Source organism: Condylura cristata, unplaced genomic scaffold, assembly GCF_000260355.1.
Source record: "Condylura cristata isolate star-nosed mole 26May11 unplaced genomic scaffold, ConCri1.0 scaffold00035, whole genome shotgun sequence".
In the NCBI taxonomy this organism is placed as follows: Eukaryota; Metazoa; Chordata; class Mammalia; order Eulipotyphla; family Talpidae; genus Condylura; species Condylura cristata.
Window position 1 is genome coordinate 7,502,095 of NW_004567136.1, and position 16,561 is coordinate 7,518,655.

The following is a 16,561-nucleotide window of genomic DNA, read 5'->3' on the forward strand; positions in this document are numbered from 1 at the left end:
TAGGCACAAGGAGGTCCAGCTGAGTAGCATCTGTGTCTTGGTACCCACCAGCCGTAGGCTACCTCTGTATGTCCAGGAAGAGAAGACATGCTCCCTGAATCTCTTCAAGAAATACCTACTTTGCTCAGTGTCCAAGCTATTCTTTAGAGCTACGTACAGAAAAATTTCTATGAACACTTGTGCCTCATGAAAAGATCACTGCAAGTAATACACATAAACGTCAACAGAGTGAAATACTTAACTGACAGAAAAAGCGAGTGCACAGGCCAGGACTAGAGATTTGGGGGAAATTTTCAGTTACTCACACCAGAGAGCTGAGGGCTGCTTGTCCTAGATGGTGCTGCTGCCAGGCGGACACCGGCCCCAGAGACAGCATCCCTGGGGAACTGAAGCCCTGCAGGGCTGACAGGTCTGCACTAGTCAGCGAGTAATCTGAAAAGAAAAATATTGTTCATGTGTCTCATGAATGCAAAATCTGGTTTTCTAATAGCAGCTTCGGGAGTTCCTAGGTTGAGGTAGGCTCAACAGTTCTCAAAATAATACACCAATGGTTCTAAAAATCACACACAAAAAAAACTTGGGGGGCTGTTTATACTACCTAGCTGTTTTAATTGTCTGGGTTTACTTTAATAAATTGCAGTTCTATACTGAATTATTAGTTTTTTTCACAAAAAAAGTTAAAATACTTGTCCTACACTTGTAAATACAAGTATCTTAAGGCCATCACTGAAGATTATGCCTATACAATTGTTATTTTAAATAAAATGCCCAGTACTACTCACAACAACTCACCCAGACTGAGCCTCGATCTGCAGTTTTGAATATTCTCAAATTACAGGGAGAGCTGTAGAGATACAGCACTCCCTTCCCAGGGGAGTCACAGCGTGAAGTAACTGCATTTGTTCAACTCTGACAGACCTTTGGCTGGTTGCACCCAAAATAATTTCAAGTTCATCAAAAACTTAGAAAGGTATATTTTACATCACAGGTTTCATTTTTTCTGAATGTCTTAATAACAATCATGCTGACCAACAAGACGTAGGACCTTCATTATGATCCAGAGTTATTCCAGTTCATCATCCACACTTTTCCATTTAGCTCACTCCACTGTCCAATCTGACATGACCCATGGACTCTTTTCCTCCAAACCTGATCCTCTTTAAATACTCCCTAGCTCATGCACCGGTGGTTACCTCATTACTCATAACAGAAACCTGTGGATGCTGTACTTCTTATTCCCACCACCACCACGTCTCATCAATCCTATCTACTGTCTGTCAAACCCACCCAAGTCTCACCACCTCTACTCCAGGCTGCACCATCAACACTGCAAGGACACTGCCATAATCTCTTCTGTGGTGTCCTCATATTCTCTTCTGCCCCTATGCACAATGCAGTCAAAGTGATTTTAAAACAACAGTTTATAAATCTCGCTTCCTAAATCCTTTTTATGGCTTCTGCACACTGGCCCCAAGAGAACGTCCAAAATGCTCAACATGGCATATAGATCTGTTGATCTCTCAAGTTTCATTCTGACACCTCCACCCCTGCACACTCCTCCAACACTTCCAACCAGCCACACTTCCGCTGTCTCACCTTTGAATTGTTCTCTGGAATACCCTCCCTTATTCTGCCTGGCTTAAAAAAACGAACACTCCTTCAGCTCCAAGTTTCAACGTAGCTCTTAACAAATGCCCCCAGAACTGTCTGCTGTCCTTCTCCCTTGACAGACCTACGTCACACTCTAACACGCACACATGCAGCATTTCCAGGGCTAGGCACAGCGCCTGCACACAGCGGTGTCCCATGGCAAACATCAGCTACACGGATGCATGAGAAAGTCTGTGGAGACTGGAGCGATGTCACTGATGTGTGTGAGTAAGTGTGGCACTCCTTCATACAGAAGTAGTTTACTTTTGAAAAATGTTGCTCCTGTATTGTCACACTCTAAACACACCAAAAAGTAGGTGGTACAATACATAGTTTTTAAAAAAATCGATAACTGAATTAAAGAGAACATGGTAGAAAAGGTGCTCTGAGAAAGACTAAAACAGTAATGAAACTAAAAGCTAAGTAATTGATGGTTAGAAAAATCTAACATCATTTTTATGTTTTGGTAATGCCTTCTGGACTAAGCCATCAATGCCAATGGCATTTTTAAAAACAAGTATATGGAGTTGGTAAGCAGACCAAAATCCTGTCCTGAAATGCCCAATAAACTCTAACCGCAACACCTATCAAGTCCCACCTTCTCAGCCAAGACTGCCCTGACATTCCAGCTACCACAGTTGCCTCTTCTCATCCCTTCTCAAGTCTCAAGAGTCACCTTGACTTAAAGGGCTTCCTCTTCCTACTGAGCAATGTGTATGTCCCTCCCATCAGAAGTAAACAGGAGAAAAGATCCGTCCTGTACAGTGTCGTTCACAGAGCGGCACCGGAGCGCGGAAACAATGTCTATGAAGGCACAGCCCTAGGTGCCACCCCAGGTTCCAAGTGAGGGCGCTGGGTATGTTTTACACTGACTGCGGGAAATGGAGTGGGCATTCCCTAAAAGACAAAACCGAAAAGTTGCTCCTGTTTTAAAAGAACTACTTAGATTTACAGCGGCAATCGAATGTACCGATGGCTGTTCACCCTCAGGAGTGGCACACAGCAGTTTGAAAACACCACCTGAATACCTCTGTTCTGGAGTCTACAATTACATGACCTTTACTACGTCCCCTTGGAGGAATCATGACCAGGTTCCCTGCATGACTGGCAAGGTATAACTGAACCACTTCCCTCTTCCTCGGAATCGGTAGTGCAACTGCTTCGGGTGAGCCACATGTGCTTCCTGTCACTCCCTGAGCAGCCAAGGACTCTGCACGCTGGGACTCCCCATGCGGCCCACCTGGCTAAACAGACCCTCCATCCCTGTGGCATAACTGAACTCCCCAACATAACCTGCCCACTCCCCATGGCATTTTAAAGTGAAGCAGCCAAAGAACGCAGAGCAGTGAGAACAAGTGGGACCTAGTTTTTCCCTCCAAGCACAAACAACAGAAACCAGACAGGCAGTAGCACAGACAGCGTGTCCGACCAGCACAGCTAAACAGCCTGCAGCCCAGAGTCCTGGGCACCACGGGAGTCAAGTCTTCCCCAGAGCAGGTTAACACAGCATAAAGGGAAACACACCTTACCACCAAGGCCTGCAGCGTGAGAACACAGCAACAGGGGCTACTCTCTGTGGGGCCACACAGGCCCTGATTCTGGCCTCGGCTCGTTGTTTCTTTGTCATGGGGAAGTAAAAGGTCTTGATGGAACCAACCTACCACCAAGGTATAGTTTGTGTATCTTTTCACAGTTAATGTTTTTTTTTAATATTATCTGAATGTGAATCTAAAACACTGGAAATTCAAGTATGTTATTTCAAATCATGACAGCACATGCTGATCACCAAAGAAAGAAAAGCTGAGCAGCAAGAGCAGACTGACCGGTGTTGTAGGCAGTCGGCATGGCCGAGTACACGAGCCCCTGGGGGGGCAGGCTCGGGGTGGTCACAGACACGACCGGGGTGGCGAGGGCTTGAGTGGCTTGAGAACTGCTTATCCTTTGGGTATTCTGGGAGGGCAGAGAAAAGAAAAACTGTTACCAATATGGATATTTATGTTCAGACTTCATATTTTTACAATAACATTTAATTTAAAGGTGACATCTTTCACAGTTTTATGATGTGAATATTATTTCTTAAAGCACTGATCATGTGAAAACCTTAAAAATACTAATGGGAATAATGAAATAATCTTTACAGGCCATATTTTACATCTATTATTCATTTTTACTACCTTTTCCATAAGGAGTTTACTGATGTCAGAGATGTGGCCTTACACAGAAACTTGGATTGTGAGCTTTAACACGTGTTAGCATGATGCCAGTACAAATAGTACCAGGCTACCCTAAGTAAAATTTGTGTAGGTTTTAGAAATCTAAGGATAGCAACGGTGATTTGTACCTATTGTGTTTACAAGTATATGAGTATAGGAATCGAAATCACTTATTTACAGCATGTACATGTAAACATGGTTTACGTCACTGCTAACTGAAGCAAAGCTTACATTAGCATTTCTAAACCTGCAGCTGATTCTGGCTTTCCTCTCTCATACATACATACATACATACACACACACACACACACACACACACACTCTCTCTCTCTCTCTCTCAGTTGCAGCATTTTGAAAGAACCATTTTTGGTTCACAGAAAAACTGAGGGAAGGTCCTGAGATTTCCCATACCTCCCCCTACCCATATCTGCACAGTATCAACAACATTCCCAGCAGCCTATTTCTTAACAGCAACTTCAGGCTCTGGCTTCTTAAAGGAGAGAATAAAGTATTCCTGAAGCTCTGTGAGTGGAGCGATACACATGGACTGACTACACCTGCATGGTTCTGGTCCACGTCAGGAATGGATTTTAAAAAAAATCAACTCAAGAATAATTGATCCAGTTTAAGAATCAATCAAGAGCCACTGACCTCTCTGTGTTTAGGGATAGGACAGGTCAGTTCCCCACCATGCTGGCACAAGGGAAAACCTCAAAACCAAGAATCAGAGGAGCAGCACTGCCTGTGCTCCACGTGGTTAGCACACAAGACGGCCCAGGTAGAACTCAGGCCTACCTTTCTCTAGGAAGTTTCAGCCTGATAACGGATGTTTGAGGGCCAAAGTCAAATCAGAGAAATAATTGAGTGCCCTTGAGATTACAGAGTCAGAATGTGGTTCATTTTCTCTATCAGCATTTTCAGAAAATAATCAGAGCAGTCTTTAGTGAGATCTAGACATCTGAAAAGTGATCATTTAATAGTCTGTATTCCTTGGCCAGTGTTAAAAAGACCACGTAGTATGCAGATGAGTAACTGGGGATTCTGTGCCAGATTTACCACTTTCGAAGGTCTGGAAAAGCTTATTAATGTCTCCCCAGTGTCTTTGTAAAGCTGGGAGGCGGTATCTTCTGTGAGCATCCAGTGAGTAACAGGCAAGAGAGGCTACGTGACAGCACGACAGAAAACTACAAGCAGCTTTAAGTTACTGTCCCAAGAAATATTCTGGCCCAGTGTTTCTACATAACTGTTTAAAAACAAAAGGGGGTCGGGCCCTCCCTGGTGGCGCAGGGGTTGAAGCACAGCACTAAGAAGCTAAAGCCACTTCAGCATGAGTTCAATCCCCACCCCGGAAGTAACCCATATGGCACAGCAGACCTCTCCTGACCCGCCCGCTGCTCCCCTCAGCAGTGTGCTTGTCAATCTGCCTGTTCTGCTCCCCACCCTGTCTCTGGTGAATCCTCTCACCCTCCGCATCTCTGGCCTGTACCCCAGTTCTATATGAATAAAAAAAAAGGGGGGGTCAACATGTTTGTTCTTCCATTCATAACTGTGGCTGTCGTGAGGTAAAGCTGCTCTAACTGTGGTCTAGCTCTCGCCAGCAGCGCTTCAGCAGGCCCCATGTCTCCTCTCCCTCCTCAGTCTGGGTCAGAGCATCCATGATTGTTACTTTTGCGTTCAAACCAATCTGAACAACTCCCTATTTCGAACAAATTGTGTTCTGATTACATGCGGTTCTGACACGAAGCTTTACATTTTAAATTCAGTTTTGAATTAGCTTGAGTTTTGAAGAATAAAAAATGACTAATTTTGGATATGTGTGCTTCTCATTACAAATACTTAGTTTTGTGATTTCCAGATTCTATAGTCTTCAAAGATTTAGAAATTTGAGATTTTATAAGTAAGGGTATAATTTAAGGAATGTGGAAAGTAAAAAGTATGACAACTAGAAGTCATTTTAGTCTCAGCATTAAGTCGATACTTTTAATGAAGTTTTGAGATAAAGACCTATTTTAGGTTTAACTTATTATTACAGATTTAGTCACTGAACTTAAAAGGTCAAATACTAGGTGAAAGAATAATGTGCGGCCTGGTCAGGCCTAGGCTCTGTCCATGGTGAGCCTTTGTCTCCTGTCAGGACCTGGCCACAGGGCTCTGATGTCTTGCAGTGGGAAGCTGATAACGTTAGTGCAGCGAATTCAAACTCCTAATTTTCAGTGGCACGGAGTTCATATAGTAAGTGGCTTTCAGAACCACCAGAGGGCAACATATTACTAGGAAATGTTCAAGGCAACTTATTAAAGGTAAACAGCGAGGTTTAACTTACAATGAATTATCTTATCTTGAATTAGAAGCTTCCATTTGCTAATCATTATTGCATCTTTAAAGTAGTTCCTCAAACATACTCCAACACTTCACAAACCATTTCACCACCACACATAATCCATACACTGACAGCCACCTAGTATATTTTACGAAACCACATCGAAAACTGTGAGGCTGATCACAAATTACATGAAAGGACAACGTTTTATTTTAAGAACACATCACAGACCCTTTTTGAGAAGCAAGCTATGCAAAACACACCAGCATGCATATGTAATAAAATATAAATACACTAACAAGTGCCACTCCCCCATGCTTTCATGCAGTCTGAACCCATCCCATTTTCAAGTTTTACTCCTTCAAGGTCATTCTAATTAATATGATAATTTCTGTGAGATTTGAGCATTAGTTCCCAAAGAAATTCATTTTCTACAAGAAAAACCAACAGAAATCTTGTTTTAGAAAAAAGGCTATAGTTACTTTCAAGAACAAAGTATATTCTGAAAGCAAAAAAAGTAAATCTGTGTTGCTGAATTACAGACATTCCTTCTAGTAAACAGGGAACCCCCTTGTGGCTCAGATCGTCTCATGCAGGATGAAATAACTCCAACTGTGAAAAAGGTGACCTCACCAAAAATGATGTAATCTTTTTGAAAGAAAGAGAAATAACACAAGACTGTGTGTTACAATCTGAGGAACTCGAGGGGGGGGGAGTGTGAAGTCATTTTCTAAAAATAAGTTAATAATTTGGGGAGCTATATAAGGTATTTCGTATCTTCCCCTCACCCCCCCCCCAAAAAAAAAAAAACAAGGCTTTTAACAAGTGTATTCTGATCAAGGACAGCTATTGTTTTCAAGGGCCTTATTCCAATATTCCTTCCAACAAATGAAATAGCTAATTACATATAGAAAAACTAGGCTGCAGTACCAGTAAACTGGCTTAGTATTCAGACTGTTGGGACAAAGTTTAATGAGGGGAAAAAAATTGGAGTAACAAAAGAAACACTGGTTAGATAAAAGCATATCAGAGAATTAGTACTTTCTATATCATTTTCAACTCCCTTCAAGCAGAAACCCAACTCACCAACTCCAATTCCTCTTCCTCCGACTGCACTCAGCACATAAGAAGGATAAGAGAGTTACCAAGACTGTTGGTACTTGAAAATAAAATATTTCTTTAGAAAAACACTGGCAGTTGTTTGGAACTCTAATGCGCTGATGATACTAAGGAATGAATACAAACATATTGTTGTCTCTGTAACTGTAGTTGATGTCAAAAGACTAGAAAGACCTTTGAACTTTTCTAGGATCAGACTTAAAGACCACCCCCCCAACCTTGTCTGCTCACAGGGGTCACCCCTACACATAGCTGTGCTACCGTGACATTCTTAAAAGGGAGGGACAGGCTCCTCACGGTGATGTGAGTGCCTCCCGGAACCCAAGAATACCAGCTCCGCACTCTGCCTTCACCCTCCCCATCGGTCACACATGTCCACTTGTCGCCCACAAAGTCTGTGTTCCTGAGTGGTGAGAAGTCACTTTATTTTCCACACTAGCTAGTATAGTGTTATAAGAAAGCATATGTTAAAAGTAAAATAGGCTTTAAGTAACATGTTTATCATCTGCAAATGTAATTTTCATTTGAATAAAATAATTCCAGTGGAGAAGATGTGTACATATGAAGAAAACGAGACTACAGAAGATAGAACATGTTCTCTTGAACTGGAAAATATTAATGCTTAATAGTTTTTTTTTCTTTCGCAATAAGTCAAGCTTCCTTGACAACTTAGGAAAGGTGTCTTTACAAGCATCACTCACTGATGCCATAAGTCCCAATCTGAAAGCATGTTTATCTGCAAACAAGTGGTATAAAATAGGATGGAATAAATAAATCTTAAAAAAAAAAAAAAAAGGATGGAAGCTGGCTGTTTACTCTGGAAAACAATCCCTCAACCTAATTGCTCATTTAAATGTGGGTAAAATGTTCAACTGCTTTATCATAGGTTTCTTTTCATATCTCCCACTTAAGATACCCACCAAATTCTGTAAAATGCTGTGTATACTGTTGTGTGTGGTTTTTCATGTCTACCTACCAGATACAGGTATGAAAAGTTTACAGTTCTATAGAGATGTTTCAGCTTTTTTAAAAAAATCAGAGATTATCTCAACAAGTTACTGCCTGCCTAAATAGTTCGTCCTTAATCATGTTTCTGCATCCTAAGTGAATGTTCTGTAGTTTTTATTTCTGAGTGATCGTGGCAAGTATTCCACATCCAGTCCCTGAAAGATGAGCCAAGTGTTGTCCTACCTCCCTGCAGGGTAGTTGGAGTTTATTCTTCACCTATGTATGCGTGTATTTGTAGCGAAGTACTCTGAAATTATTTGAGAGCATAGTTGCAAAAAGAGCACACACCTTTCCCAGCTCCCCTCACATTAACATTCCAAGGAAAGGTGACCACTTGTCAAAAGTAATAAAATTCAAAAGGCAGGAAGTAGAGCTACAGAGCTAACTTTTTATCAGTCTTTTCATGGATGTCCTTTTTCTGATTCAGCATCATTTCACTTCGCACGCATCCTTAGTCTCCCTTGGTTTTTGACAATTCCTATCTCCTTGTTTTTCATGGCCTTGACATGGGAAGCACACTAGTCACAATGTTGTATAATGTCCTCGATTTGGGTCCGACGCTGCTTAGCAGTTAGATGGCGAGCGTGTGTTTTCGAGTGCCGCAACCCTCTTCGCAGCGCATCGCACCCACAGACATACGTCCTCCCTGGTTAGTACTGTCAAGCCTGGTCTCCTGGGTAAGGCGGTGTCTCCTCAGCTTCTCCACTAAGCACTAGTCTTCCCTCTGTTATCAACAACCACTTGGGAAGAGATATTTTGAGCTATGCAAATACCTGTTCCTCCTTTGAAACCATCTAGTTCTGAAGTAGTTTTTAAAAGTAGGACTTCAGTTTCTTTAGCAAATATTTACTAAATATTTACTATTTGGGTACACTATTCTTCAGTCCAGTAATGATTCTTTGGCAATTTTTATCTTTCAAGAAAATGTTCATATCACCTAAACAATCAAAATGTTGGACAGTACTATTTGTGATGTATTTTTTAAATGCTGTAACTCCTTTCACTCTTGATATTGATAACCTGTGCTGCTTTTTTCTTTGGTCTGCTCAGCTAGAAGCTTGTCAGTTTTATGGGTCTTTTAAAAAATACAAGCTTGGGTTTGACTGCTTTGCTTACTGTTTCCCTGTATTGAAAGTAAAAGCTTACTTTAGGGACCTTTCTTAATATTCTAAATTTTCCTCCTCAGCACTATTTCTAGCTGAAATTTTTATTTCATTAATATTTATGTTTGCATTTATAACCCAAGTTATTTAAAAGTATATCACTTGATTTCTAAATAGCTGGAGATTTTCCTGTTATCTGTTATGGATTTCACTATGGTAAGAGACTATAATCTGCATGGTTTCAATTCTTTGAGATTTGTTAAGGTGTGTTTTATGGCTTAGGGTATATTCTAGCTTGGTCACTGTCCCAAATGCCCTGAGAATAGTGTGTTTTGCTACTGTTGAGATAAGTGTTCTATAAGCTTCTTTCAGGCAAGGCTGGCTGAGTGTTGTGCAGGTCATCTACAGCCTTACTGACTGTTCTGCCTATGTGATCTATCAATTACTGAGAAAGGTGATGATTCTAACTATAATTGGATTTTTCCATCTATTCTACCTTTTAGCTCCACTAGTTTTTGTTTTATACATTTTGAAGTTCTGCTGTTAGGTGCATTGAAGAGACTTGTCCTGGAAAACAGATCACATAATGTTCTCCTTTATCCCTGGTAGTGTTCCTGTTCTGAAATTAATCCAGCTAAGTCTAGCTTTCTTTTGGTGTTTGCATGGCCATGTCTTATAGACAGCACAAGATTTTCCTTTTTAAACAACCTGACAATTTGTCTTTTCACTGATAAAGTTTATGACCACTTTACTGGTAAGGTTAGATCAAAATTTACCATCTTACTGGTCATTCTTTTAATATTTCTCCTGCTATTTTAATTCTCTTCCGTTTCTTGGACTATCACAGCATTATCACTTTATCTGCTCTGTTAGTGTGTATGTAACTTAACTGTATTGAACTAGGATTTACAACATACATTTTCAGTTAAGAGTTCACTGTCAAATACATAAGCACCTCCTGTAAAGAGTAAGGACCTACAACAAAATATTTCCAGTTCTTATCTCATCATTTGTTGCCAAGTATCTATTTTTATATGTATTGTAAACATAAAACTCTTTGTCACTATTTGCTTTAGAAAAATCAGCTTTTAGAAAAATTAAAAGGAAAAATGCCTCATATCTTGGTTTTTAAAACCAACCTCCAATAAAAGAAACCAAAGTTCCTTAAGAAATGCCTGCTTCTACTGCTGGGACAGTAGAAGCCTAGAGTATTTTATGGTGCTGGAAAATGAAAAAAGTCCCCCATCTCTTCCCATACCCCTCTAATAAGGCCAGTATGTAAAAGGCGCAGAAACACACTAAGTAGATAAAGGTGGACAATGTGAACAAATAGTGTCTTCCTCTGCACCATGTAATAACCAAACTAGTAGTAGCATTACCCTACATATAAAATTAATGTCCATGAGACCATGTTAATATATATAGACAAATTCAACAAATTAGAGAAATAGTTGCAAGTATAAAATAATTCCAAGTAATTTGTGTAGACACGCCACACTCAAGGTGGACTACCAGCATCCCTCAAGTGTGGGGCTCACCTATGAGTGCCTTCCTTCCAAAGAGGACAGCACAGGAAGGGAGGGAAAAAAAGAGTACAGTAGAGACACGCATGAAATGTGCCATCGGCAAGGTGACCTGGCTACCATCACTATGAACATTACTATGTGACCTTGATAAGTGATGAAAATGGCACTTTAATTATGTGACCTTCCCTGCGAATCAACAGCCTCAGTCCCATCAGAAAATTTCCAAGCTAAGAACAGTCTACAAAATACCTGACCAGTTCTTACAATTGTCAAGGGAATTAAAGTAAGCAGTCTTAGAAACTAGCACAGCCACAAGGAACTGAAGGAGACATGAACAATGGTGCGTGTTATGGATGGGATCCTAAAGAGAAAGACATGAGGTTAAAAACTAAGGATATATAAATGCAAGTATGGAGTGAGTTATTAATAATGTAACCAATAATCAATACTGTGGACTAATTTTAATAAATGTACTATGATAATGTCACATGCTAATAGTAGGCAAAACTAGGTGTGGAGAATATAGGAGGTTTGTACTATGTTCCAATCTGTGTAGATTTAAATTATTCTAAAATAAGTTTATAAACTGTAGAGGGAAGTGAATTTTATCTTCAATTATTGCACTTCCATTGTTATTTCTTTGTGCAGGTCCAGGTTTTGGCTAGAATCCTGTTCCTTCTGCTAAGTAATTTCCTTCAACATTTCTTTTAGAGTAGGTCTGTTGGCAATCATTTCCCACCATCTTTGTTCAAGAAAGTACTTTACTTTCATTTCTCTTCCATTTTTGAAGGTATTGTTGCTGTGTGCAGAACTCTAGAAGTTTCCACCGCCCCCACCTACTTCAGTACTTTCACTATACTATGTTACTTCACTGGTTTGCAGCTTGCACAGTAAGAGAATTAAGGTCTTATCTATGCTCTCTCCCCCCTCATCTGCCTATTCTTAAGATTTTTCACTGACTTTTGGTTTTAGCAGTCTGAATATGTGGTGGTGGTGGCAGTGGTGGTGGTAGCGGCAACAGCAGTGACATTTACACTATCTCGGGCCAGTTACTATTTCGTCAAAAACTTCTGCTTTCTCTTTTTGGAATTCTAATTACAAATATATCATATTAAACCATCTGATAAAGTCCCAGAGCTCTCAGGGCTTTGTTCCACCTTTTGTTTTGCTTTCATTCTTCTTTCTCTTTGTATTTCAGTTCAGGTAATTTCTATTGACTTACTGATTGTATATCTATCTTTCCTCCTGCTAAGTCTTAAGTGCAGGGTTTTAGTCAATTTACTTAGGAGCTAGGGTGGGGGTGAACTTCACTGTTGGTGCATCTACTACTGGCTTCAAATTCCTCTGACGTTAGCAGGGTGGTTTGCCTTGGCTTTTTAAATTTTTTTCTCAGTGACTGTTCAGTCTCAGTTTAACCCTATTACTCTGCATTTTGCTTCAGGCAGCGACCCTCTTGGTCACCCTGCCTGGCTTCTAGCACATTCCTAATGACCACCAAGGGCTGATATAGTTTTCCTTTCCATTTCCTCACATATGACAGCATTCACCAGGGCCCTAAGGGTCATATCGTTTTTATTTCCTCACAAATTAAGGTAGATTTATTTTTGCTCCATAGAAGAGAAATGACACAAAGACCCCATATTTTTGTGGCCCCACTGCAGTAGCTGCTCACCCCTCTTCCAGTTATGAAATACAGGGAACTTCAGCTATCCTCCGTCTTTTCTGTAAATACCCAGTGGCTTTCATGGAGGAAAAGCCCACAAGAGATCTCAGATTCTCCTGTCACAGCATTAGGGGTTTTACTGCCAATGTCCCACTGGCCTCACCAGTCACCATTCATCCCGGCGGAACTATTATTAACTACTGAGCCAGGGCTCATACGTCATCTCCCTACAGCATCTCTCCCCCTAGAGTCTGGCAGGTTGGTTGCCCTCAAATCTCAGCAATACAGTGAGTTCAGGCTATTAATTTGCCATGTGTCCAACTCATTCTAAGATTGGGAGCAACACAATTTCCAGCTTTTTGTATCTCTGAGTGAGATTAGTTTGCTTTTTGAACCCAAGAATTATGGTCCTAACTCTCTTTTGTACTACCCTAGACAAGTAATAACTTCTCAGTTTCCTCAACGCTACCATGTGAAGATCACAGTCTACTGAGACAACGCATATCAAGATATTTGGGGATCTATAAAGCATTAGGTACAAATGTAGAATTATCTAGAGTCTGATACCATCACTTTCACTTAGCAATAAAAACAGTGAATTTAACAGCTGCACAGTCCAAAGAGCACCTGACACATCACTGAGCATGTTAATAGCCAACAGTTGCTAAACTAAGAGTAGCTTTATACCTGCATAAATATTTTAAGTTTTCCCTTACAACTTGCTGAGAGGAAAAAGCGTACTTTCCTCTTCTTCAAAAACAGACTTAGGATTTAAAAGCAAATTAGCTGTAACTAAAAATATAGTCAAGGCTTAGGGGAGATGAACCTGTCTTCTTTACAAAGTTACAGAGGAGGATTATTAACTTTATATATTTAAATAGGAAGAGAAAATAAAAGAAAAATTATCTGCGGAATAACTCATTCAAGTATTATGCATTCATCCCTATTTAACAATTGTTCTCTTTGATATGTAGAATTTTCTAAAATAATTTAGTATTAAAGTTATGCAAAATACACAGGAAAAAAATAAGTGAGCTATAATTTATCAATCTGGGCACGAAATCTTGAAGCAAAGATTCTAGTCTGGTAAAATCTAAATTAAGTATAATAACCTCTCAATAATTTTAAGTAATTGTTAAGCAGACATGTTTCTTATTTTCCCAAAATTTGGTTTCAGTGTGTTTAAAAAACTAGCCTATTGAAATGCCTATTGAAAATAGAACTATTCATGAAAAAAAAGTCTAAATTCTATGAGGTAGAAAACATTCCAAAGGAAAAGATAGACTACATACAAAAACACTAGTTTTAAATAATGAAGTCAAAGAAAAGTTCAATGTACCAGTGGCGGCATCATGCCCTTGCTGGAAGGGGGGATGACAACTCGAAGATCTGGTTTTCTATTGTTCATTCCAAGACTGCCACCACCTGGAGGAGGGGGAGATTTTGTAGGCATAACTTTGCCTAGACTATTTGCACCTGTAGTTCCAATTAAATTTGGAGAAGCTCTTGAATTTACAAATCCATTTCCTGGAAAAAAGAAATATCATTCATTAACATGAAAAGAGTCATTAAAATACTTTGGCACAAATGTAAAGCAAGTTTTCCGTAGCCCTAGTTACATACGTGCTTTATAACAGAAAGAACAGCCAACCATGTACCTCTGGGCTGCTTAAAAATAAGCAAGGAAAGTCTGACATACAGATAAAGCTTAAAACTAATGCCACTTGTTTTCCAGTTTTACTGCTTGGACCTGCTGGAGACATTTAAATTCTGTTTCTAAAGGTGGTCTCCTACTGGGTACCAAAACAATGGAAATACAGGAAAGCACCTGAGACCATTCCTTAGGTCAGCAAAGGTGCTCCTACAGGGCTCTGGGCACTGAACGGACTACGAGGGCACCTCCTTCACTCGTGTTTTTAGCACTGAGCTTTAATGCCTCATTTTACCAAATATTTCTTCCTTATGGCTCTTAAATCTGTTCCTTTTCTTCAGATGCCACCAAGATTATTAATCATCTTATTCTTGTGTTTTAACATCCCCTAGCAGAACTCTCTTAGCAGAAATAAGGCTATATTGCAGCATATGTTCTATATACACACAATTTTGGGCACTGGTTGAGATCGAAAGCAAACGAGACCATCCCCCACAGATCCTCTGGCCCTCCTCCAGTGTAGCAGCCACCCTTTTTGGGTGGGCTCAATCACTAATTTGCTGAAGGCATCTGACACAGATCCAGGCCAGTGAGGGTGCAGTGCCCCATTCTCTCCCCACGATGAGAGCTCCAAGAAAGGTGGGTCACAAGCTGGGTGAAGAAGTGGCTATATGGTGGTGAAGGGAGCTACCACATTCTTCCAAATAAAACTGAGGAATTCTTGAGTCTTTAGAGCGACGTAGAACTACAAATTAATGAAGGAAAAGCCCTTCATGACTGTAGACAGTACTATTTCTGGAGTTTTTTTGCAGTTATATAAGTCAGTAACTTTTTGACCCATTTTTATTCCATTTAAGCTCAACTGAAGTGGTTTTCTGCACAATGATGAGCAGAAAAACCTACTGTCCACCAGTTTACAGTTCACAAATTAAAAGATAGAACATAAAGTGTCATTTATAAAATAGAAATTACACATGCTATTTTAATTTCAACGTAAAGCAAAGGAATAAAAGGCATTAACTATATATTTTTAAATGAATATTTAATTACTAAGACAGTGTCAACCACCCAAAAAAATTAAGAAATATACCATGGGCCAATCAAAATTTTTACTAAACATCAGTTGTATAATCAAAACAAAACCTAAGTTTACCATGTGTAAAGTGTGCTTTTAGCAATAAATGGAGATTTAATGCCATAAATGCTTGTAATATTAATGTAGTTTGAATGGTCCCTATTATTTGAGTCTACTGTAGTATCCAGGTGTTAACTTAAAAACACTGGATAAAATAACAAATTTGGAACGTAACAATTCTATTTAGGTTCAAAAGCTTAAGTATAAGATCAAGAACAAACTATTCAGAATTATGAACTAGAAGTTCCTAGAGTGCTAAAGAGCCTCTGAATTCTCTGGGACTCAGAAATCATTCATCAGTAGCAACCACCATATAAAATCAGACAACAATATGAAACTACCTTTATAACTTGGAAATAAATTTTAAACATCTATTATATATTAAGTACTATGTAGTGGAGAGAATAAAGGAAGGAAAGGGGGGAAAAAATCATGAAAACCAACAAAACTTTCAAATAGCTTTTCATCTAGTTAGCCAGACCAGGTGTACATCACAGATAAGTGAATGTGACAACATAATACTTAAGATATGGGCAACAGCAAAACAGCTAAGGGTTAATAATTTATAAATAAGTAGAAAGTGAAACAATGGATACATGCATGTGAGTTTAATGAGGGGAGATTTTGTGGAGCTAAATACTGAGCAGATATGACAGAAAACACATTATACATAAATATAAGAAAAAATTGAAATGGTAGTGCATCAACAAACAGGGTGTGAGTAAGAGATGGCAGGACAGATCAGCATGGGAGTACGTGGATAGAATCCATCAGAAGGAAAGTTAGCTGGTTGCTTTGCTCCTTCTGGTATAAAAGAAAAAAGGGAACTTTAGAATCTATCAAAACTTGGGAACAGATATCACAAATACACATACATACATCTATATAGACGTACATGCAAGGGCAAATCAAAACTGCCTATCTGCTGTGTGTTAAACACTGAATTAAATCATCCCGTAATCTCACTCTGAGAAGACTATCCTAGGAAGATTTGTCCCACAGTACTGCAGTTAATGATTATACATTGCATATATTTTTTCACTTTAAGAACATGTGTATTAGATCATTTTAATTTACTCTAAAATAATTTTAATTTTTTTAAAGATTTATTTATTTATTCATACAGAACTGGGGTACAGGCCAGAGATGCGGTGGGTGAGAGGATTCACCAGA

The 16,561-nt window shown here is 39.5% G+C and overlaps 1 protein-coding gene across 5 annotated transcripts in view; it reads right to left on the bottom strand.

The window, feature by feature from the left end:
- Positions 1 to 16,561, bottom strand: part of MEF2A (myocyte enhancer factor 2A) — a 62,926-nt gene that overhangs the window by 2,265 nt on the left and 44,100 nt on the right. For 2 of the 5 annotated variants that reach the window (XM_012732759.1, XM_004693094.2), the window contains exons 7-10: positions 13,942 to 14,129; positions 7,270 to 7,293; positions 3,474 to 3,600; positions 306 to 432 (exon numbers count right to left, since the gene is read on the bottom strand). In XM_012732759.1, the coding sequence (XP_012588213.1) occupies positions 306 to 432; positions 3,474 to 3,600; positions 7,270 to 7,293; positions 13,942 to 14,129 (466 nt within the window). The remainder of the gene's footprint in view (positions 1 to 305; positions 433 to 3,473; positions 3,601 to 7,269; positions 7,294 to 13,941; positions 14,130 to 16,561) is intronic. The other 3 variants (XM_004693092.2, XM_004693093.2, XM_012732761.1) reach the window with 2 other exon arrangements.